This window comes from Hemicordylus capensis, chromosome 9 (genome assembly GCF_027244095.1).
Source record: "Hemicordylus capensis ecotype Gifberg chromosome 9, rHemCap1.1.pri, whole genome shotgun sequence".
NCBI lineage: Eukaryota > Metazoa > Chordata > Lepidosauria > Squamata > Cordylidae > Hemicordylus > Hemicordylus capensis.
In genome coordinates this window covers 16,852,021-16,875,869 of record NC_069665.1, presented here as the reverse complement: position 1 = coordinate 16,875,869, position 23,849 = coordinate 16,852,021, and the positions used below count along the sequence as shown (strand labels likewise).

Sequence of the window (23,849 nt, the reverse complement as noted above, 5' to 3'; positions counted from 1 at the left end):
TGTAGATCAGCGTAAGAGGGATTCCCAGAGGTTGCTGACTACAACTCCCAGAATCCCCAGCCAAACGCCACTGCAGCTGGGGATTCTGGGAGTTGCAGTCAGCAAGCTCGGGGAATCCCTCTTTCAGGGAATCCATTCACACAAACGCATCCAACTGGTCCGCACACAGCCTAGTGTCTGGGCGACTGAGCTCAAGGCCCCCCCACAAAGCCTTTACGCCCCACTGGCCAGCAGGGATCGCTGCGGGGCCGAGAGGCCTTCAGGAGGAGCCTGCTGTGCGGCGGAGCTCCACAGGCCAGACAGAGGGCGGCAGAGCGACAGCGGCCCGCCCCCTGCCCGACAGGGCCCGCCCCTCCGCTCCCGTCGTGCCCCGCGGCGGCCGGAAGCAGCGCAGGGGTCAGCGCGCGGGGGCCGCACCGGGGACCTGGAGGCAGCGCCGGCGGTTCTGAGCTGGGCGGATGGCGGAGTCGGGGCCGCCGGGGGGCGCCCCGAGCCGGCACGAGAAGAGCCTGGGGCTGCTCACCACCAAGTTCGTGTCGCTGCTGCAGGAGGCCAAGGACGGTGTGCTCGACCTCAAGCTGGTGAGGAGGGAAGGGGGCCGGGGAGGGGACCCCGCCAGCCCTCCCTCGCCCCATAGGCAGAGGAGGGGGGGCAGGATCGGGCTCTCGGGGCAGGCTCGGAGTGGCAGGATCTGGCCCTCTGGGTTGACTCAGGATCTCTGAGGGTGGAGTGGCAGGATCAGGCTCTAAGAGAGGCTCAGAATCCCAGGCTGTGGGGCAGTGGTAGGAGGATTGCGCTTCTTGGTCAGGATCAGGTCCCCGGGGCAGGATCACGGAGGATGGAGGGGTAGTGGCCGGATCCAGCTCTCCAGTCATGGGAAGAGGGAGTGATGGTGACAGGAGCAGTGTCCCTGAGAGCGGAGTGGCAAGATCAGGATCGCTTACCTGTATCATCATCATCATCATCCTTGAGATGTTTATATACTCTAAGCTTATTGCATTAGAGAAAAAAGGTGGGTTTCTTTTAGGCTCTCTGAGTGGGATCAGGGAATTGGTGTGTGTTGGGGTCAGGATCAGGCTTAGGGAAGGATCCGACTCTGCTGCAGAGCCATTCTGATGACCAGCTGTTTGCTTTGATGAGAGAAATGGTGCAATATGATCAGACTCTCTTTTCCCCCATTTTGGCTGGCTAGTTTCCATTTTTTCTTCCAAGGCCAGGGTCAGATTATCCTTGGGAGTGGCCCCTGTTCCTGTCTGTGCCCTGTTGGGTGGCTCCCACTCCCCCCTGTGCCTCTCCCCCCCACCCCCCTTATAGCCTTCTGTTGCAAAGAATGCCCACAAAGGCACAGTGTCTGTGAAATAAGAAGACATGCTGTTTTGCATGACGGGTATGCGCGAGTGCACGGATGGTTCTCCCTGCGTGCAGCACAAAGCAAGTTGGATGGATATATGCAACCATTAACAGGTGTGACGGATTTAGAGCCCAAATGCAGAACTCGGGCAATGGCAGGAGCTCCTCCTTTACCGCAACAGTCGCTTCTATGTGAAACGGGCTGCAGGTGCTCTGAACCCTGCCTGGAGAGCTTAACCTTTAACTGAAATCTTCTTTGGTTCCGCTGCAGTGCAGTTAAAAAAACAAACCAAAAACCTGTGCAGCTCAACTGTTCTCAGCAGTGTGATAGGCCATGTTGTACCCAGACCCACACATGGGAAATCTAGAGCAGAAAAGTGGGCAGGAAGACGCTTCGGATGTTGCGAACCACAGGCTGGTTTCAGCAACGCATTGGTGAAGTGTTACCAAATCCACATGTCACTTCTTATGTGGCCCGGGCTGGGCATCTGCATTACTATCTGAGGGCGATATCTAGAAAGGAATGAAGGCTGCATTCAAAATATCTGCTGATCTGCCTTTCAAGGTAACTGCTTTTCAAATGGGGGCCCCCGTTGGTAAAAATAATTCAATGTGAGAGCCATTTCCCACTGTGCTGACCTCTATACAGTACTGCACATTTTTCTGTGCTGGATGGGCCCTTTAAGAGAGATGGACACCTCTCTTAAGAGCTCTAGGACAGGGTTTCTCAACGTGTGGGTCCCCAGATGTTATTGGACTTCAACTCCCATAATCCCCAGCCCCAGTGGCCTTTGGTTGAGAATTATGGGAGTTGAAGTCCAATTACATCTGGGGACCAACACGTTGAGAATCCCTGCTCTAGGAGGAAAGCACTGGGAAGCAGTGTTCCCTCTAACAGGGATTCCCAGATGTTGTTGACTACAACTCCCAGAATCCCCAGCTGCAATGGATTTTTCTTGGGGATGATGGGAGCTGTAGTGAACAATATCTGGGAATCCCTGTTAGACGGAACACTCCTGGGAAGGGTACACTTCCCAGCACTCTGTGCACACCTTCCAAGATGGTGCAGAGGCTGGAAAAGGCTATGTTTCCTTTAAAGGAGTTCCCTGGTACTAGGCAGGGCACAGAATCACATGGGGAGAATAGGTGTTTCCACATGGTGCCAGGGGGACAGTCACCAGCACCAGGGAACTCCTTTAAGGAACACATAGCCTTTTCCCAGCCTCTGCAACATCACACAGGCCAAATAAATGGCGGCGGCGGGGGGGGGGGCACTCTTACGGTTGGTGGAGACCACTACCGGGCCTTACACTGGAATTGAGAGTTTCAGCAAGGCAGTTTTTGCATTATGTCAGATTTCAGAGGGGTAGGTAGGTTTCGTCAGTTGCAGCAAAAGGAGCAGAGAGTCCTGTGGCACTTTTAAGGACTAACCATTTTCTTGTGCCATAAGCTTTCCTGGATCAGTTCAGTAGATATGTGAAATAGTCACCCAAGTAACTGCATCCATCCATCCATTCATTTAATGTATGCAAGAGAAGAAAGCATGTTTCTTGATCAAGTGAAGTCAAAAGCTCAAGTAGTGCAAGAGTGAGTGATAAGTGTGTCGGGGTACATGTGGATTCATTTGTGCAGAGCACAAATCAATATAAATAACAATTGGATGAATATAAGATTTAGTCACCCCGCTCTTGATCAGCAACTGCTGGTGATGAATGTCAATATCATAGCAAGATCAGTACTTTCAATAAACACTGAAAGAGAGATTATTGTCATTGGTCATGAGCTAGCGTCCCAAGAGAGATGCCAGTTTCACAGTGTCAGATATCTTAATGAATTCCGGTTCTGCAGCTACACTCTGGAGTCTCCCTTGCCAGCTTTTTGTGTTGGCATATAATGACTTGAAGGTCTGCTACAGATTGTCCTGGGAGGCTGAGTTGGGCCAGGAATCCAAATAGTCTGGCAAGCCATTTGGCAAGACAGATACCTTGGACGTTCACACGCTGGGTATAATCAGTACTTCATAAATCCCAGGCGCTAGGGAGCCATGGCGTCTAGAAATTTAATTGTGGTGCCTAAAGTAAGTAAAGAACTTGGGTTAGGGTGGTATAAAAATGCATCTAAATAAATAAATAAGGTGTGCCATGAATCAATTTCGACTCCTGGCGCCCACAGAGCCTTGCGGTTTTCTTTGGTAGAATACAGGAGGGGTTTACCATTGCTGCCTCCTGTGCAGTATGAGATGATGCCTTTCAGCATCTTTCTATATTGCTGCTGCTTGATAGAGGTGTTTCCCATAGTCTGAGAAACATACCAGTGGGGATTCAAATCGGCAACCTTCTGCTTGTTAGTCAAGCATTTCCCCGCTGTGCCTTTAGGTCTCCCAGGATATTTAAAGGTAGAGTGATTAAATAAAGTCTTATTTGTCCCAGGCAGCACTGTTTCTGTGTTAAGTGTGTGACTTATAAAGAGGATAAAGAGAAGCCCATTTATCTTTTCCCTCTACAGTGCCCATCGCTAAATGTGGTAATTTTGCCAAGTGCCCATTGTCAGGCTCCTGGCCCAAAGAAAACTTGTCAAAGCCTGGTATAATGATGATCTCTGGTTTCCCCCCAGCACTTGCTAGATGTACAGTCCCTAAAAGTGGAGAAGCTGTGCTCAGAGCTGCTGTACTGGGAAATGTTGCTAGAACTCTCCATGCAGGCCATTTGGGCTTGTTGCCCTCGCATCATACTGTGGCTGTGGGTGTGGAGTGAAGTTGTACTTTTCTCTCTCTCATAAGCCTGCTTCCTATCAGTTTCAGTTTGTCTCAAGTGTTTGCATTTTGAGAGAGAGAGAGAGAGAGAATCATTTTTTCCTATTAACTCAAGTAATTTAACCACCTGCATGTTGCAAACAGGGTGCTGTTGGGAGGCTTCCAAAGCACTGTTTAGATCAGGGCAACACAACCTTGGTCCTCCAGCTTGGTTTAGAATGATTACAGCTCCCATCATCAGCCACAGTGACTAATAGGGGTGTTGGGAGTTGTAGTTCAACATCTGCAGGAGGGCCAAAGTTCTGCAGCCTGGGTTTAGACTTACAAGGCTTACTTTGATGTGCAATATGGCCTTGATGCTCCTGTGCTCTGGCTGCTGGGCTTTTGAGAAGTCTTTGTAACACAGCAGGGGAAAATGTTACAGGCTGCCCCGTGCATCAGTTGTGACAGAAAAGTGGGATCGAAGTTCTTGTAATAAATTATGACTCTGGAGTCATGTGGGGATGACATGGTTTTGTTGCATTTACAACATGAGACCTTCAGCTATTTTGGCTGACTAGAGACTCCTCTACACATGGATGGAATCAGTGGTCCCTCTAATTTTTTTTCATCTCTGTGCGGAATGCATTTTGTTCTGGGCGGCAGAATCAAGACACTGTGTGCACACATGCATTCAGAGTGAGGCCTTCCTAATTCAACCTAAGCGGGATCTAAAATTAACTGAGCGGACCTCAGAAAACTTGTGAGTGTGCACACTTGCGCACTCCTTAGGGGGAACAGTGGATGGAATAACTTTGGAGAGAACACAGTGACTGGTCCTTGGAGGTTTCTCTTGGAGGCCTGCAGAAGACTGGCTTCACCACCCAGTTGTCCAGCAGTGATGCTGCCTAGATATCTGTAGGATTTCCGATTTGGGCACTGATCCGTATTCTCTCTAACAGGGATTCCCAGATGTTGTTGACTAAGGTAAAGGTAATAATCCCCAAACAAAAGCCATTGCAGCTGGGGATTCTGGGAGCTGTAGTCAACAATATCTGGGAATCCCTGTTAGAGGGAACACTGGCACTAATAGCCCGTGGTTTTTTTATGCAAGAACAGCCTGGCTGGATCACGCCCAAGGCCTATCTAGTCCAGCATCCTGTTTCCCATAGTGGCCTACCAGATGCCTCTGAGAAGCCCAAAACTAAGAGTTGAATGCATTCCCTCTCTCCTGCTGCAACTGGTATTTAGAGTTATATTTTCTCTGAGGCTGGAGCTGGCTTATAGCCCTTAGACTAGTAGCCATTGATAGACCTGAATTTTTCATGGAGGAATAAATTTATCTAACTTTATCTCTTTGTGAGGTCTTATGATAGACCTTCTGATATACTAGTTGAGAAACGATTGATTGATTGATTGATTGATTTGTATACCTCCTGTCACAAAGGTCTCGAGGTTGTTAACAAATACGTAGAAACAGTGGAAAAATTTAAAACAAAAACAAACACATATTCATCTTAAAACCATTTAAAACAAAGAAACAGTAAGCATTCAATCCAAAGCCTGGCTGAACAGGTGCGTCTTTAGTTGTTTCCTAAAAGCCATCAGGGATGGAGCAGCTCTGATTTCAGCAGGAAATGTGCTCCACAGCCCTGGGGCAACTAGAGAGAAGGCTCGCCTCTGAGTCGCCATCAGATGAACCGGAGGCTGCCTCAGTTGACCTCCTTGGACACTCTTAATAGGCAGCAGGGTTCGTAGCGAAGATCTCTTAAACTGTCCGGTATGTTCCAGGCCATTTTGGCAGCTGTGGGGCAAGTGACTTGTGCATGACGAAATGCTCAGAAGTAGGACTCCCACATCTCACATTTTTAGCTTTTTATTAATAACTTTTAATTTGAAACATTTTTAAAAATTGTAATTGTCAATGTAGATTTTAGCCTGGCCTTTTAACTCGTTTTAACTTTTATTGATCTTTTATTTTACGTTGGATCTGTTTTACTAATGTTTTGAGCCGTCCCGAGTAGTAGTGTGCTGGAGGCGCGGGGCATAAATATTCTAAATAAATAAACAAATCTTGCTTCTGAGATAAGGCAGTCCAAGGAGGAGGGCTGCCATCTGACACCTCCAGCTCAATGTGCACTTGGCCATTTTTGCATGTCATGCTTCTGTGTGGCATATAGATCAGGGCTGCACAGCTTTGGCCCTCCAACTGTTAGGAACATAGGCAGCTGCCATATACTCAATCAGACCATAGGTCCATCTTGCCCAGTATTGTCTACACAGACTGGCAGCAGCTTCTCCAAGGTTGCGGGCAGGAATCTTTCCTGGCCCTATCTTGGAGATGCCAGGGGGAAACTTGGAACCTTCTGCATGTTGTTGGACTACAACTCCCATAATCTCTGTCTGAGGGTCACTGTGGCTGGGGATGATGGGACTTGTAGTCCAAAACCAGCTGAAGAGCCAAAGTGAAGTCCTGTTATAGACCAGTATTTAGAAGCTAACTGATTTTTAAAGTTTTCCCTTGTCTCCCAACCCCAAGATGGTAAAAACCACCACCACCAGAGGACAGCTGTGTTCCTATATATAATTGGCAAAGGACAGGAGGCTGCAGGTTTAGAGCAGGATGTAAAATTGTGTCTGAATTGAAATGAAACTTGTCGTCTCCCCCCCACCCTCCTTCCACAGGCAGCAGATACCTTGGCGGTACGGCAAAAGAGACGCATCTACGACATCACAAATGTCCTGGAGGGCATTGGTCTGATTGAGAAGAAGTCCAAGAATAGTATTCAGTGGAAGTGAGTGGCTGACATTTGTAGAGAGGAGATCTCAATAGGGGGCTCCATTCTCGGTAACACACTGGTTGCAATCGGACCGTGGCTTCTGTTGCTGCTGGTGGCGCCCGCCTCCCAGGCAGAGCTTGCCTTTGAGTAGATGCAGCGTTCTGAGGGCTCATGTAAGCCAACTCTGAGCAGATGTCACTAGTGACTGCCCCAAGCTCTTGCTTTCACAGTTAACTCACACCATTTGCCTGTGTCAAACGGGAGAGGGTGAAACAGTGGGACACATGCTGCTTTACTGCCCTAATTATAGAGGTGTTCATCTCTCTGTTGTAACTCCAGTTCTAGAGAAAATCCCAGGCAGGCCAGATAAATTTTACTTCTTTCTCTCTTTTCTCAATGATATTACTATCAACGTAGCAAAATTCTGTTTTGTTTTTTGTGCGACCAGAAACATGATGATTGAATCTTCCAACCCAGGTTAGATTGTGGATTCATCAGAACTTAAGATACGATAGTATTCTTCTCTGTTTCTAATGTATAATGAGAGTTGTAGTTCAACAGCTGGAGAGCCAAGGTTACCTGCCCTGGTGTAGGCAATTCTGAGCTAAATGGACCACTGGCCAAGTATAAGGCAGCTTCCAAGGTTCCTATGAGGTAGATGTGGTGTATAAAGGTAAAGTGTGCCGTCGAGTCAGTGTCGACTCCTGGCGACCGCAGAGCCCTGTGGTTTTCTTTTGGTAGAATACAAGAGGAGTTTACCATTGCTGCCTCCTGCGCAGTATGAGATGATGCCTTTCAGCATCTTTCTATATTGCTGTTGCTTGATAGAGGTGTTTCCCATAGTCTGGGAAACCTACCAGCGGGGGATTTGAACCGACAACCTCATGCTTGCTAGGCAAGTCATTTCCCCGCTGCACCATTAGTTGGCGAGATGTGGTGTATCGGGATCACTGATTGAAGTATTCAGGCTGAAAAGGCAAGAAAGTTTGTTCTCCATGTGACTGAACAAGCCGGTGCGTTTTGGAGGTGTCTATATGTGTGGTAGAGGTGGTAGGATCTCTGGCATGTTCACTCTTCTTATGAATTGCCCCATTGATTCCTCTTGTCCGCCCCGCCCCCCGCCCTCTTCTCTCCTTCCCTTCAGGGGTGTAGGCCCTGGCTGCAACACTCGCGAGATTGCCCACAAGCTGATAGAGCTGAAGGCGGAGATTGAAGATCTGGAGCAGCGGGAACGAGAGCTGGAGCAGCAGAAGATGTGGGTGCAGCAGAGCATCAAAAATGTTACCGATGATGTGCAAAACAGCCGATATCCTTTGGATGCACCATTACACTCTTGTCCTCCCCTGCCCACCCCCAAACCTCTGCTTTGAGCCTCAAATGCTCTCCCAAAGAGGAAGACTCTTAAGTTCCGACTCTTGATGGTACAGGCATAATGGCCGTGATCCAGATCCCATGATTTACAACATTTCAAAGGTCCAGCCACCCTGCTCAGGACAGAAAGATGAGAATTCTCTGGCTTGACCAGGGTTAGGAGAGTGGCCCACCAGATGTCTCTGCCGAGATGGCTGCCTCCCATGGCTTGTCCATCTGGTAATTGGAGGCACTGCATCCTGTGTCAATGAATGGCATACATGAGGGCTGTCCTCATGATCGGGACCAAGGTAGGAGAGGCCTCCTGTTTAGTGTTGACTACAACTCCCATCGTCCCCAACCACTGTAGCTGGGGACGATGGGGGTTGTAGTCTACAACACCAGGAAATCTCTGTTACAGGGAACACTGCCTCCTACCCTAGTTTGGGAGTTTTTCGCACACCCAATGTTTGATCGTATCTTAGATAAAAGTGAGGTCAGAAGCGGGGCATTTGTCAAGCCCTGGCTGGGTAGGACGAACACGCCCTATCCGGATTCTGTCCCCAGCTCTGGAAAACCCTCCTCCCCAGCTGGGGCTTGACGGAGGAGCAGGCTCCCTGCCTCCGACCTTGCATTTTTGCAGCACACAGTTGAACGTTGGGTGCACACACCGCTCATAAGGCCTTTCTGTCCTGAGCAGGGTGGCTGGACCTTTGAAGTGTTGTAAATCATGGGATCCGTGGAGTCCTCTCGTCATTGTTGGTAAAATAAAAATCCTTTTTTTGTTATTGCTCAACTAAAAAGCCTGAACAAACTTCTCAGTTCTGAAACTTGGCCCCACGTCATATTTGATACACTTGCATATCTCAAATGGGAAAGGAAGTTCCTTCCCATCACATTCTGCAGTAGAGACTCATTTAGGTTCTTTCACCTCCCCTAACTTCTTTAGGGTTCCTTTCTATATTTTTGTCACTGGGTGATCTCACTGTTTCCAGATGCAGCTGGTTTTCTCCTTAACTTCAGGAACGGTAGCTTATGTGACCGATGAGGACCTCTGTAAATGCTTCCCAGGTGAGGATGTTCTGCTGTGTTAATTCTAGTTAATTCCCCACCGGTTGAGATCCAGAACTCTCTTGCTAGTGGTAGTATCTTCCATTTTCTTCAAGAGTGCCAGCTGATATCCAGATGAACTTTCTCATGAGTGCTACACAGGAATTACTCTAAACGGCTACTCAGTAAGACAAGGAGGGAGCCGTAGCTCAGTGGTAGAGCATCTGCTTCAGTCCCTGGCAGCATCTCCAGGTAGTGTTGCGAAAGCCTCCTGCCTGAAACCTTGGAGAGAGGCTTCCAGTCAGTGTAGACAATGCTGAGCTAGATGGGCCAAGGGTCTGACTCGGCAGCTTGCTATGTTCCTGTGACTTCTGCTAGTAAATTTAGTCAGGATGTCAGCCACTGCATGGAAAGAGGAGTATAGTTTAAGCACTGAGAGGAGAAGCTTTGAAGATGCTCCTTATTGTATGCCTTATTGAAGCTCTCCTCTTTACAGGAAGGAGAGCTGGTCTTGTGGTTGCAAGCATGACTTGTCCCCTTAGTTCAGCAGGGTCCACCCTGGTTGCATTTGAATGGGAGACTAGAAGTGTAAACACTGTAAGATATTCCCCTTGGCGATGGAGCCGCTCTGGGAAGAGCATTTCTATGTGTGCATGCAGAAGGTTCCAAGATTCCTCCCTGGCATCTCCAAGACAGGGCTGAGAGAGATTCCTGCCTGCAACCTTGGAGAAGCCACTGCCAGTCTGTGAAGACAATACTGAGCTAGATGGACCAAGAGTCTGACTCAAAATATGGGAGTTTCCTATGTTCCTATTGTTCCTCAATCCATCCCATCATTACATACTTTGAAAATCCCTTGTGCTGTATGATGCCCCTTTTACCCTTTGTAGAGAAGCTGATCTTCGCTATTTTTCAAGTGAGGGCTCCATTGGCCCCAAAGAAGAAAGGAAAGCACTTCCATGTGAGAGCTGACTCATATTTCCTACTGTGCTGACTCTGCACAGTACTGCACTTTCCTCAGGACTGGGAATACCTTTTAAGAGCGACTGTGTGCTCCCAAGAGCTATCTCTAGGGAGAAAGCACTGGGAAGGGCTACACTTCCCAGCACTCTGTGCACGCCTTCCAAGGTGATGCAGGGACGCAAGAGGGCTCCGTTGCCCTTAAAGGAACCATCTGGCAATGGGCACCGCATGGCACAGCACTACACAGTAAGAATGGTGGACTCTGCATGGTGCCAGGGGACTGTGCAAAGTATTCAGTGTAGTCAAAGCTTCTCACAGGCCCAGAAAGCAATTAGCCAGGAAGCTACACATAGGGCTGGTAAGGGCCACCACCAGCCCTAGGCCTTACAATGAAGAATACTGCTTTAGAGTGTCCCGAGGGCTTCGTCATCCTTGAAGGCCATGAGACATGCCGGAGAGCTGTCAGTATTTGGCAGCTTCTTCAGTTTAGTACCACCTAGATCAGTGATTCTCAAACTTGGGTCCTCAGGTGTTATTGGACTTCAACTCCCATAATCTCCAACCAAAGGTCACTGAGGCTGGGGATTATGGGAGTTGAAGTCCAATAACACCTGAGGACCCAAGTTTGAGAATCCCTGACCTAGATTGAATTGTGGTTTCCTTAGAAAGGCTGAGCCTTCCAGTTCTTCACATCTCTTAGTGCTGCAGACCTCCTGATTGGAGGCCCCTTAGAGTTCACTCTGTGCTGCTGTCATTTCATGTTGTGTGTTCTTTGTAGCGGAATGTATACCCAGTATGGCTAAGGTAGGCCTGTGCTGGGACAAAATGGGATCAGCCTTAAATAGCTGCAATGCCGTCCTTTCTTTATTGGAGCAAATATTTGAGCTGTGCAAGATTTTCCAGTTATCTTGGGGTTCTCAAACCAGAAGTTGCTGGACTCCAACTCCCATCATCCCCAGACACAAATGGCCAAAGGGATGATGGGAGTTGTAGTCCAGCCACATCTGGGGGCCCAGGTTTGAGAATCCTTGCAATAAGTATCTCATTCAGAATTGCAAGGGATAAGGATGTACTGGTCAGGAAAATACTGGAAATTGAAGATTTTCTTTTCTGCAAGAGGTAGCCCCCTAACTGATTTCAGGACATACCAAAAGGGCAGCAACATGAAGTAGAAACAAGCAGAAATCCAACAGGTGCAGGAGATAACACTTATTAATCCAAACAATATCAATCCCAATAGTTTCTAGCAAATACTCATTATTATGAATATTTATATGCTGCTTTTTAGCAGTTTACATAGGGATTTGTATAGAATACTATGTTATATACGCCAGCATGGTGTAGTGGCTAGAGTGCTGGACTAGGACCGGGGAGACCCGAGTTCAAATCCTCATTCAGCCATAAAACTAACTAACTAAATAAATAAGATGGCTCCCTGTCCCTGAAAGGCTTACAACTAAATAAGAATACAAGGTAGACACTAGCAGCAGCCCTTAGAGGGATGTTGTGCGTTTGCTGAGGCTGGATAAGGCCAGTTGCTCTCCTGCAGCATCAAAGAGAATCACCCCTTTAAAAGATGCTTCTTGCTCATTCAGTTAGGGGGCTGTCTTACAAAATACAAATGAAATTAGTTTTTCCCCCCGCCCCAGCTGGTAAATGCTGTGTTTGGTCTCTTGTTGCAGGCAACACGCTACTAGCCATTCGAGCTCCGTCGGGTACCCAGTTAGAGGTTCCTGTTCCAGAGGTAGGTGCAGCATGTGGGTTGAGGGGAAGAGCCTTGGAAGTTGTCTTCTGGAGCTCCTCCTGGAGGCTGGACCACTGGCCTGCCTAAGTCCATATTGTGCCTGTTGATTGACAGCAACTCTCCAGGGCTTCAGACCAGGGTCTCTTCTGGTCCTCTTGCTGGAAGTTGAACCTGAGACTTAATGCAACGGAGATGTGTGTTCTGCCACTAGACTACAGCCCTCTCCTGTGAAACTGTTTTCTGTTGGGTCTTAGCGTTGGTCCAGCTAGGCCACGGTTGTCTGTATTGAATGGCTGCAGCTCTCCAGAGTCCCAGGCAGGAGTCTTTCCCAGTCCTGTTTGGAAATGCTGGGGATTGAATCTGGGACTTTTAATCGAGCAAAGCAGGTGCGCTGCTACTGAGCTAGAGCCCTCCTCCCCAAATAGAGAGCCATTGGAATTGTTTGGGACCGTAAAGGTTGGAACCAGCCCTTTGCAGTGAGTTCTGAAACCAAGTGAAAGCCATACAGATGACGTGGAGGCAGCTTTATATGGCCTGTGTAGAGAGCTCTGAACTTGTTACTTTGGAATGCTCTTTCAAGGCAGCCTTGTGCAGAACATGTGGCAGGAGGGCAGTTCTAAGAGTAACGGAATCAGGCACGTTACCGCTTTGTTATTAGAAGCTTTTCAAGTTGATATTCTTGAACAGTGCCAGTGGGTTGATATACCCACTGGCAAGAGAACATCTCCAACAATAAGGCCAACTTTTTGCAAACTTTTCGAATATTATAGATAGTGTCTGAAATATACATTGGTACCAATACATTGGCAATGGAATCAGAAATGATGTTCAAAAACTCTGATTCTGTTATCAATGTATTTTGCACATTTCAGACAGTATTTGTAATATTTAAGATTTGCCAATAGATGGCTTTATTGTAGGAGATGGTCTCTTGCCAGGGGGTATATAGAATACCAACTTGATAATTTGCTTGTAGCTACAGTCATTGAAAAAACAGTAACATGCCTGATTCTGTTACCCTTGTAATTGCCATGGGTATTTAATATGTACTGCAAAGTGGGAGTGGGTTGACATGGGTGCACTCTTCATAGAGGGCTTCGGAATCAACTTCTTGGAAAGGGAGATCAGCTGCAGAGAGGGATCAACATGCTGGCACGGATGCCGAACTTGGCTGCAGTTTTGAGAACGTCCTTCTTTCCTTAGGGCTTGAATGGACAGAAGAAATACCAGATCCACCTGAAAAGCACAAGTGGCCCAATTGATGTCCTGTTAGTCAATAAGGATGTCTGGAGCTCCCCTGCAGTGGTCCTCCCTGTCCCTCCCCCTGAAGACCTCATTCAGTGCCAGCCATTCACGCCCTCCAAGCTGCCGAGACCACCGGTCGCCCATTCCCTGGAGGCATCTGTTCCCAGCAGTACCCACCCCTCTGCGCCTGTGCCCAACAGCACTCAGGACCAGAGCCTCGCTGCACAGAAGACAGCCAGTACCACAGGTGAGCAGGAGAGGAGCTGTTCCTAAAGAACCGGAGAACTGCCGTGTACTTGGGCATTGATGAGAGTAGGGTTGGTGGCATCTGTGCAGTCCCAGGATTCTTGGCATCTAGTGGCTGCTGTTGTGTTGGTACGCAAGGAGGGAATAATCAGCCTCGCCTGCTTGATAACTTGGGGCTAACTTGGGTTGTAAACCTTAAAGTAAAGTGTGCTGTCGAGTTGGTGTCAACTCCTGGTGACCACAGAGCCCTGTGGTTGTCCTTGGTAGAATACAGGAGGGGTTTACCATTGCCTCCTCCCGTGCAGTATGAGATGATGCCTTTCAGCATCTTCCTATATCGCTGCTGCCCAATACTGTATAGGTGTTTCCCATAGTCTGGGAAACATACCAGTGGGGATTCAAACCGGCAGTCTTTGGCTTGATAGTCAAGTCAATCAATCAATCAATCAATCTTTATTACGTTCACAGACCAGCATAAGCTAGTCAAGTCATTTCCCCGCTGCGCCATTAGGTGCATTTGTAAACCTGTACCAGGGAATATCACTTCAAGTTTTTTTGGGGGTGGGTGGAATTTATGTGATAGAATTCTTCAAACACGCACAGTTCCCTGTTTATCGGTGCGCGTGCACACACCAAATCCCTGCAGATGGCAAACTAGATCTCAGAGATGAGGCTGCTAGCATAGGGATATAGGAAGCTACTTGCTACTGAGTCGGATCATTGGTGGATCTAGCGGAGTGTTGTCGACATTGACTGGCAGCGGCTCTCCAAGGTTTCAGTTCGGAGGATGCCTGGCCCTGCCAAACACTGCCCTGGCGTTTGCTGAATGGGGGTCATCCGCCATCCTGGAGCTGAGATGTGTGAAATCCATGCCGTGTTGCAAATCCGTTGCCAGCTCTGTCTGTGATCCTCTCTTACAGAAAGCGGCATCTCAGTCGCTGAATCTCACAGCAGTGGGGAGTTGGACCCGCTCATCCCCTCCACGGTGCCAGCCTGCCTGCCTGCCGGGCTAGACACGCAACCCCTCCAGTCCTCCGCCTTGCTGGACAGCAGCTCCGTCCTGCCCAGTCCCTCCACCTCCTTTGAGCCCATCAAGCCAGAGCCCACAGAAAGTGAGTTTGCCATTGGGCCACAGCCTTTGGGCCCAAGGTTCTTGTGCTCCGGGACTGCCACCACGTGGGGCAGAGACCTTCTCTTCAGATGTGCTTTCTGCCTGTAAAACTGTCACAATTGCTGGGCCATTTCTCCTGAGCATGTTTCCCCTGAGCCATTTTTGGAAGAGCGGTATATCATCCAAATACAGAAATGTTTGCTGTGGGTCAGATGTTGCAGAGGGTTTGGGGACTTCTGTGGCAGAGCCTTGCCAGGAAGCTGTCCTACAAACCCTTCTCCAGCAGTTGCAGCTTGATTCTCATGGTCTGATTCTCATGGTCAGGGTTGCAGAACTCTACTAGTCTGTGATGAGTGAAAAATGATGCCCAATGAGTGAAAAAAGCCCTGATGAGCAATGTGCCACCATGGCTTGCAGAGTAAAATATTTTGTCTGGCTGATAAATGAAGCCAACATTTCTTCACCCCTGCTCATGGTACTTTAACGGAGCAAAGGTGGTGGGGTGGGGGCGGCGGGGGGCAGTCCTCTCCCCCATATGGACCCTGGAGGAAGAGGTTTTGCTTCCTTCCTTGGGATCAGTGTTCCCTCTAACAGAAAATCCCAGCTGTTGTTGACTACAACTCCCAGCATCCTCAGCCAAACTCCACTGCAGCTAAGGATTCTGGGAGCTGTAGTCAACAACAGCTGAGATTTCCTCTTACAGAGGAGAGACTGTGCCCTTGTGGAAGTGGGAATATTGGCACTGTTAGCCATGTGCTTCTGTATTGTTCTTTCTGTCGTGAGCTGCATTCCAAATATATTGCTTCTCTCATTCTTACATACCCTGACCATTCAGATGACTTTTATATAAACTTATTTCTTTCTGATAAACACACTTATGTCTCACACTCAGTAGCCAAATTCTGTACAGCTGCGATTAAAATTCACTCATGGTGTGTCAGAAATGGTCCGTTTTAATCGTCCTTCCTTTTTCTTTTTAATCTTACTTTATCCTATATTTTAAATCTAAATCTTCTATGTAACTGATTCTACATATGTATATGCATGTATGTGTTTTATATTGATATCTACCCTCCGGGTAGATTTATTTGATCTGGATTATGCATTTGATCAAAGATCACAATAAACTAAACTGAACTGAACCTCTTACAGGGAACACTGCTTGGGATCCCAAGTTAAGGCACAGAGATGTATGAATCCACCTATGCCTCTCTTGGAATCCCAAGGAAGAGCTCCAAGCCCCTGTCTTGGACGGTGGTGAGGCATGCAGGGACAGCTTCCCCCACTTTCCCCTGTGCTTCCAGAGAAGAGGAGGAGCCCCCACATGTTGTGCTGCTGGGCAGTCATAGGTTTTTGCAAGCTTCATTCTGGCAGCATCTGTTCTCTTGGGAGGGGCTTCTGCATTGTAAATATATGAGCAATAACGGCATGTAGTGTTTGGGTAGTGCTACCGAGCGTTTCGCACATACTACCTTGCCGTAGGAATTACAGCAAGCCTTTAAGATAAGCGAGTCTCCTCCCCTGATTGCCAAGGGGGGAAGATTGAGGCCACAAGAGAATGGCTGGCTTCAGGTCACCTAGTGAGTTTGTGAAGGGAGGCTTTCATGCAGAGAAAGGAGAGGAGAGCTGGTCTGGTGGTAGCAAGCATGACTTGTCCCCATAGCTAAGCAGGGTCTGCCCTGGTTGCATATGAATGGGAGACTTGATGTGTGAGCACTGCAAGATATTCCCCTCAGGGGATGAAGCCGCTCTGGGAAGAGCAGAAGGTTTCAAGTTCCCTCCCTGGCTTCTCCAAGATAGGGCTGAGAGAGATTCCTGCCTGCAACCTTGGAGAAGCCGCTGCCAGTCTGTGAAGACAATACTGAGCTAGATAGACCAATGGTCTGACTCAGTATATGGCAGTTTCCTATGTTCCTATGACAGAGATGAGATTCCGTCTGAGGAGCTCCCGATTCATAACTTAGTCTCTTAGCCATCGTGGCTGTTTCTACCAGCTTCGCCACTCTGGGTCTCTCAAGCCGCTGTGTTGGAAGTGATTAGCAAATGGTTTGGCGGAGTCCCTGGCAGCGGAGCAGCAGGAAACCCTGTTTGCAAACACTTGGCCCCCAAGCAGGGGTGAGAGAACCCAGCAGGTTGTGGTACTTCTCGGGGCAGCATGGAAGCCCACCTTCTCTCTTGTCTTTCAGTACTGGAGCTTCCCAAAGAACTTTCAGAGATGTTCGATCCCACAAGAGGTATGTTGTCCAAGTGCTTTTGTGTTGCTTTTCCAGGCCAACACGAAGGGTCTTGTGTTGGCTTGCTCTTCACCAGGGCTGCTCAGCTTTAACCCTCCTGCAGATGTTGGCCTACAACTCCCATAATCCCTGGCTATTGGCCACTGTGGCTGGGGAATATGGGAGTTGCTGTCCAAAAAGAGCTGGGGGGGCCTAAGTTCATGAAAGAACAATGTCGTGTATCCCAGGCCCCAGAACTCTGCTTTTCCGGCAGAAGCCATTACTGCAGGGGTTCTCAAACTTGAGTCGCTAGATGCTGTTGGACTACAACTCTCATCATCCCCTGCCATGATGGCCAGTGGCATCTGGGGACCCACGTTGGAGAACCCCTGCATTACTGGGTAGTGGTTTGAAGCTCAGCTCATGGCAGAGCGCCTCTGCTGGATGCTTGCAGAATAACAGCCATTGCAAACCTATTGGTGCTGCTGTGTTTACACTGCCGGTGAAAGGTGGGTGTCTAACCCTGGTCAAATGCTCTTATAGCTGTTAGTTTATCTTGTGCAGTATCACTTGCTGTGCTGAAGGCTGGCTTTAAAAAAAAAAAAAACAAGCAAGCATCGTAGGTTTAATTTTTAATTTTCATTGCATTTCATTTTTATGTCTTGAGCCTTGATAAAATGGAATATAACTTTGACTGCCTCTCCTTGCTGAAACAGAGCAACTTCCTAGAGCACCTTCCTTATGAGGCAAGGCTACAACACATGGGGCTTTTTAGTTTAGAAAAAAGACAATTGCGTGGAGACATGATAGAGGTCTATAAAATCATGCATGGTGTGGAGAAAGTGGATAGAGAGAAATGCTTCTCCCTCTTACATAACACTAGAACCAAGGGTCATCCCATGAAATTGGTTGCCAGGAAATCTAGGACCAAGAAACGGAAGTACTTTTCCGCACAACGCATAATCAACTTTTGGAATTCTCTGCCACTAGATGTCGTGACAGCCAACAACCTGGATGGCTTTAAGAGGGGTTTGGATACCTTCATGGAGGAGAGGTCTATCAATGGCTACTAGTTGGAGGGCTATAGGCCACCTCCAGACTCAGAGGCAGGATGCCAGGATGCAGAGTACCAGTTGCAGGGGAGTAACAGCAGGAGAGAAGGCATGCCCCCAGCTCCTGCCTGTGGGCTCCCAATGGCATCTGGTGGGCTACTGTGTAAAACAGGATGCTGGACCTGATGGGCCTTGGGCCTGATCCAGCAGGACTGTTCTTATGTAAATCTAACATGATGCATGTAAACTCTCCGAGGGATCTGGCAAACATAGGAAGCTGCCATATACCAAGTCAGAGTGTATAGCCAGGGGTTCCAACCTGTGGTACTCCAATGTTGTTGAACTACAGCTCCCATCATCCCCACTAGAATTGATTGTGGCTGGGGCTTGTGGGAGTTGTAGTTCAGAAATGTGGAGTACTGCAGGTCAGGAACCCCGATACAGGCCAATATTGTCTACCCTGACTAGCTGTGGCTCTCCAGGGCTTCAGGTAGGAGTCTTTCCCAGCTCTACCTGGAGCTGCTGAGGTTTGAACCTGGGGCCTTCTGCATGCAAAGCAGACGCTCTACCACTGAGCTGCAGCCCCATCATGGTGACATCGGTTGTCGGAACTTAGCAGTGGCTGGGGCTACGCCTGGTGGTAGAATGGTGGCAAAACAAGGTGGCCGAATGGACTGCATGTACTAGAGCAAACTGCAGATAGACTTTTGTCTAACTGCAGAACCACTTTTGTATGATCCTGTAAAAAACCACAAAAAAACAACAGCAACTCTCCAGCACATTAGGAAGAATGGTTGTAGCATAGCTATTTATCTGTTGTGCTGGTTTTCTGTTTTCAGCAGGGGGGCGGGGTTTCATTCAAAAATGATTCCTCTCCCCATCCTTCTATGCACACACCTCTGTAGTTCGAGATGGTTCAGTCCTGTCTACCAAGTCAGGTTCTGCTGCTTGTGTGGATCAGCCAGTGTTGGGAGCAAGCAGCTGTTAAAGGTGCCTCATTCTTGGCCCGACTCAGGTCTTTCTGGTGTCTCACACATGAAGGGCATCCTGCAAAGCCTCCCCGTCTCTCTTGTTTGTGGTTGAGGCCGCTCGCTGTCCTTTGGCATTCATGGAAAGAGAATTTGACCCGTGGGGAAATGGCAAATACAAGTGTCTAGTCAGGAAAGCCAAAACCAGTGTGTGTGTGCATGTAACACATGTCTTTCTCCACACAGAATGCATGAATTCTGAGCTGCTTGAAGAACTAATGTCGTCGGAAGGTAAGGCGCTCCCTCTCTCTCCCTCTCCCCACTACCTTCCAGCTGTGGAGGACAGATTGTTTGAGGGAGGATGCCAGAAAATGAGAATGTAGCAAACTCCCTTGCACCAACTGAACCATTAGGTGATGGAATTAGGATATCTATCCCTTGATCCAATGAGTGAGTTATGTCCTGGCGGCATGTGGGTTATATCAGTATGATACTGCAAAACCTGCTAGGATTGTACTGGGAATTGTATAGATTGATCCCAGACACATGTAGGTCAGGTTGCAATCATATGCATGCAAATCTCATTGAATACTTAGGCCTGAGCAAGGGTTTGCACGTGATTCCATTTGAAATCAACAGGACTTTGTTCCATGGCATGCACTCTTACTCAGGCTGTTGGATGGAGAAGTCTCTGAAATCATATTGCCTCTATATTGTCTGTTTATTAGTTAGAGGTGCAGCATATTTAAGCTGAGCAGCACACTTTTGAGAGATTAAAAACTGCCAATGCCTGGCATCCTCTTGGATGCACTGTTCCCTCTAAGGCGTGCCCATGTGGGTGCGCTCACAAGTTTTCGGATGTCCGCTCAGTTCATTTTAGATCCCGCTCAGGTTGAATCAGGAAGGCCTCACTCTGAATGCAGGTGTGCACACACTGCTTTGATGCTGCTGCCCAGAACAAAACTCATTCCGCAAAGAAATGAAAAAAATTAGAGGGACCACTGCTTGGATGAGGCATCTTCTCTGCGGAAGTGAGTACCTCTCCTTAGTTTGCTCCTGCTGTGACAATTGAATGCCTGTCTCGAAAGAGGCAAGTGTGTGTCTTTCTTCTTTGAAGCTACAAATATATGCAGACTTAATTGACCAATTAAAATTCATTTGGTTAATTAGCCAGACTTCTTGAGTGAACCCCAGCATTATTGATTGATTGATTCATTGAATTTATATACCACCCTATACAAAAAGTCCCTGGGCGGTTCACAATATAAAAACCATTAAAACATTAACCATTAAAACATTAACATAACCCCTGCTAACTTGGCAAAGAGTCACCTTTTAATGTAGTGATTCTCTTTATTTAGCAGGGGGAGAGTAACTGGCCCTATCCACCCCCAGCACTGTACCTCCAGTGACTCTTGCTGGTGTCTATCTTACATTTCTTTTAGATTGTGAGCCCTTTGGGGACAGGGATCCATTTTATTCATTATTTCTCTGTGTAAACCGCCCTGAGCCATTTTTGGAAGGGCGGTATAGAAATCAAACAAACAAATAAATAAAACAATTTAAAATGCATTAGAAACTCTAAAAACCAAAACTTTAAAACTATAAACTAAAAGCCTGACTAAACAGGTATGTTTTTAGTTCCTTCTTAAAAACATTCGGAGAAGGGGATACTCTAATTCCCCCTTCCATATTGTGTTTTGTTTTTTAAGATGTGTACCTCACTTTTCTCACCCCAGGGCACGGAAAGCAGCTTACATTAAAAGTAACATACAAAAAGTAGCGAACACAATGAGAGTGATTAATAATAGAAAAACAACCGCAAGCAGCTGTAAAATCCAGGCCCTAGTCAGCAGAAACCTGTCAAACTAAAAGCATAGGGTAGCATCCAGACTACATTAGTCATGACCAAACCCCACTGAAATCACAGACGTCAGTCATGACTAACTTAAGTCCATTAATTAAGTTAGTTATAACCAACTTGTGTCTTTGATTTCAGTGGTGCTTGGTCATTACTACATAGTCTGGATACTGCCCATAATGCTGTCAAATAGAACTTGAGGAAAGCAAAAGATCACTCCTTCCCTGCATGCCTTGCGAAGGAGCTACTACCTCGCTGTAGGGGGTGCCTCCTTGTCATGTGGGGACGCCAGAGCGACTGCTCTCCTGACTTTGCTTTCCCCTCCACAGTCTTTGCTCCCTTGCTTCGTCTCTCTCCACCACCTGGAGACCATGACTACATCTACAACCTGGACGAGAGCGAAGGGGTCTGCGACCTTTTTGATGTACCCATCCTCAACCTCTGACTCCCGGCATGGCATCTGGACAGACTTTGGGACGCTGACTCTTTTTTTAAAATGAAAAAAAGAAAAGAACTGTCTTTGAGGAACCTCTATTTTTGGATCCTTTTCTGCTAGTGCTTGATGACTCACTGAGCTTCTACAGCCTGGACTTCAGACTAACAGGGATGGACTTCGGGACCTTGGCTTCCTCCTTCCTATGTTGCACAGGCAGAGTCTCTGGTTTACCTCGTTCCATCATCGCTGTCCTTTCACTGGATCCCCAGCCTCCTTCCCAGGGGCCTCCTTTGAATCTTCCTGAGCAGCAGACGAGCTTCCTCAGGTCCACACGCCTCTTCTGGCTTTCCTGCACTCTTGGAGGCACTTTGCATCTTCTGTGTAAGGAACAAGAAGGCCGAATCGTGGCCTGGTGTTTAGGGGGAAGCACGTGCTGGCTTGTCTCCTCCCTTGGCTGTCCTAGTTCAGATGGCTCTTAGGCAATGATACATTTTGGTATGGGGGAGTGCGGGGGTGCTGCTGCAGATCTCCATGACGTGTCTGCGGAAAGTGTGCAGGAGCTGCTCTTTTGCATTTCAGTCCCTTCCTTTCCCTTGAGGCACAACCATCACATAGGCATGTGAGCCAGATGACTTTTAGTTCCTCTCGATAGGTGGGGGGGGGGGGAGGGTGCCGGTTTTGCACAGTCACTTTCCTCCGAGGAGTCCTAATTGAGAAATGGATTGCTCCCAACTGCAGCTGTGTTTGGATCGTCAAGGGAAGGCACTCCAAAACTCTGCAGCAGGAGCCTGCGAGGGTTTAGAAAACCAACCAGCCAGTAATTAACGTGACACACGGAGTCAGGCTGGCATCTTCAGCTGCTTGCTGTGTAGATGTTAGGCGTTGAGCCTTCTGGGGCCCTGGGAGTTTGGACTGCAGAGCTGCCATGCAGAACTAGGTTTCCTCTTGCCAAGTAGCAGCCTGTTTTGCTGCAATTCTCAAGTGTTGTTGTAACGGACTACATCATCTGAGGACCTGTGTTCCCTGAAACAGGTATTCCCAGATGTTGAAACTACGACTCCCATCATCCCCAGCAGCAATGGCCTTTGGCTGGGGATTATGGGAGTTATAGTCAACAACATCTGGGAAACCATTACAGGGAACACCGCTGGGGACCCACACATGAGAACCACGGCCATCTTTGGGTTGCGGTCTGATCTGTGCGGCTCATCTCATCCGCCCAAGTTTTCTCCCCACCCTCTGTTGTACAGCACCGTTGGGGATTTTTTTTTGCATGTACGTGTGTTGTTTTTTGGTTCTCATCCCTGATTTGAGAGAATTCCCCCAGCACGCCTCCTTTGCACTTCTTAAAACTTCTCTCTTAGCAGCTGAACCATCCATTGCTCTCCCGTCTATGTTGGTGTCTTGTGAACCCAATGTCAGGGCCGCCCCAGTTCCAGGGCTGTCCTTTCGTAGGGTGAATTGGAGACGCTCACACTCCCTCGGCCTGCAGCCTGTTGACTAGCTGGGGGGCTTGCTTTCCCTCACCTAGTGAGCCGGCTGCACGTTGGGCTCCCGGAGCCTGATGAAGGTGCCTAGCGAAGGAGGCGGGATGGCTGCGCCCCTCCACACGGGGGACATGGCTGGGGTCCCCCCCCCCACGCTTCCGTTTGCTCTGGGCCCGCCTGCCCCCCACAGGGCGGCCCTGCCGAGACTGAGCTCTCTGGCCCTCCGCTTTGCACATTTCTCGGCCACGGGCGGCTCTGCTGACAAGGAGAGCTTGCAGGCGTTTTATCTGTCGCGGCCATCTTGCTTCCTAACCCCAGACCTGCTGCTTGAGTGAGAGTCCAGTTTCAGTGCGACTCAGTGAGAAATAAGTAGGTTTAAGATCTCAGATGGGTTCAAAGGCACTGTTAGGTCAGAGGGCCAAACTAGCTCCTCATTCTGGTGTGCTTGTTTCCCCCCTCCCCTGAAAATAGCATGTGGGGAGGGGAGTTTAACCCTGTCCCTCTGCTATGGTCCTGATCCAGCTCCTCCCATGCCCCATGTGCGCTGTTTGCTCCGGGGGTGGTGGTGAGAGCTTCCTGTAGCTCCAGTGGGAACTTCCCCTCCAGGGTAATTATCACGTGTGGGATCTGGATTGGGCCCTTTGTGTATTCGATATGGGGAGCAGAAAGTGTGCACGTCAAGGCCAAGGATGTGATTAAATCCACCCATCTCCTTTGGCCCTAAGCCTCCTGCATAACCAAGGACATCATAGCCTCCCTTGTGGTAGTGCTGGCCAGTAAGAACTCGTTGGAGCTGGCCCCATCTCGCTTCCTGAGAGCAGCCAAGGTATGTGCTCCAGTCTTTTGTGACTTCAGGTGGAATGTGAAGTCTGCAATTGTTTGGTGTCCTTCCCCAATGGAAGCTCCTGTATCTGCCTCCAGATAGTTAACCTGCATGGCCAGAATTCTAGTGCCCCCCCGAAGCCCCCGCAATCTGGGCTTCCACATCCACTCCTTTGTTTCCAGAGGTTCCCTGGTCTCTGTGTGTTGTCGAAGTGCTCTGTTAGCAGCTGACTCCTCGCTTTGCTGTCGGATCTCTTGCCCTCTGTTAGATGACGTCTGGAAAAGATAGGTAGAGGAAATGTACAATGAGAAAAATGAATTTTGATTCGTATATAAAGATTATTTTTTTACTTTTTTTGCAGCAAGAGACTTGCCTGTAATATTTGTACAGTGTTTTTTGAGTGAATAAACAGAACCTTTCGAAAGGTTGGAACAAGTCA

The 23,849-nt window shown here is 48.4% G+C and overlaps 1 protein-coding gene across 1 annotated transcript; it reads left to right on the top strand.

Annotated features, from left to right (window-relative positions):
• Positions 1-245: 245 nt before the first annotated feature.
• E2F4 (E2F transcription factor 4) lies at positions 246-23,849 on the top strand. Its single transcript, XM_053271385.1, has 10 exons — positions 246-581; positions 6,767-6,876; positions 8,006-8,167; positions 9,239-9,282; positions 11,907-11,968; positions 13,172-13,460; positions 14,380-14,571; positions 16,757-16,804; positions 19,050-19,094; positions 20,994-23,849. Exons 1-10 carry the CDS (start codon positions 459-461, stop codon positions 21,107-21,109), a joined length of 1,191 nt encoding a protein of 396 aa, XP_053127360.1. The 5' UTR covers positions 246-458; the 3' UTR covers positions 21,110-23,849.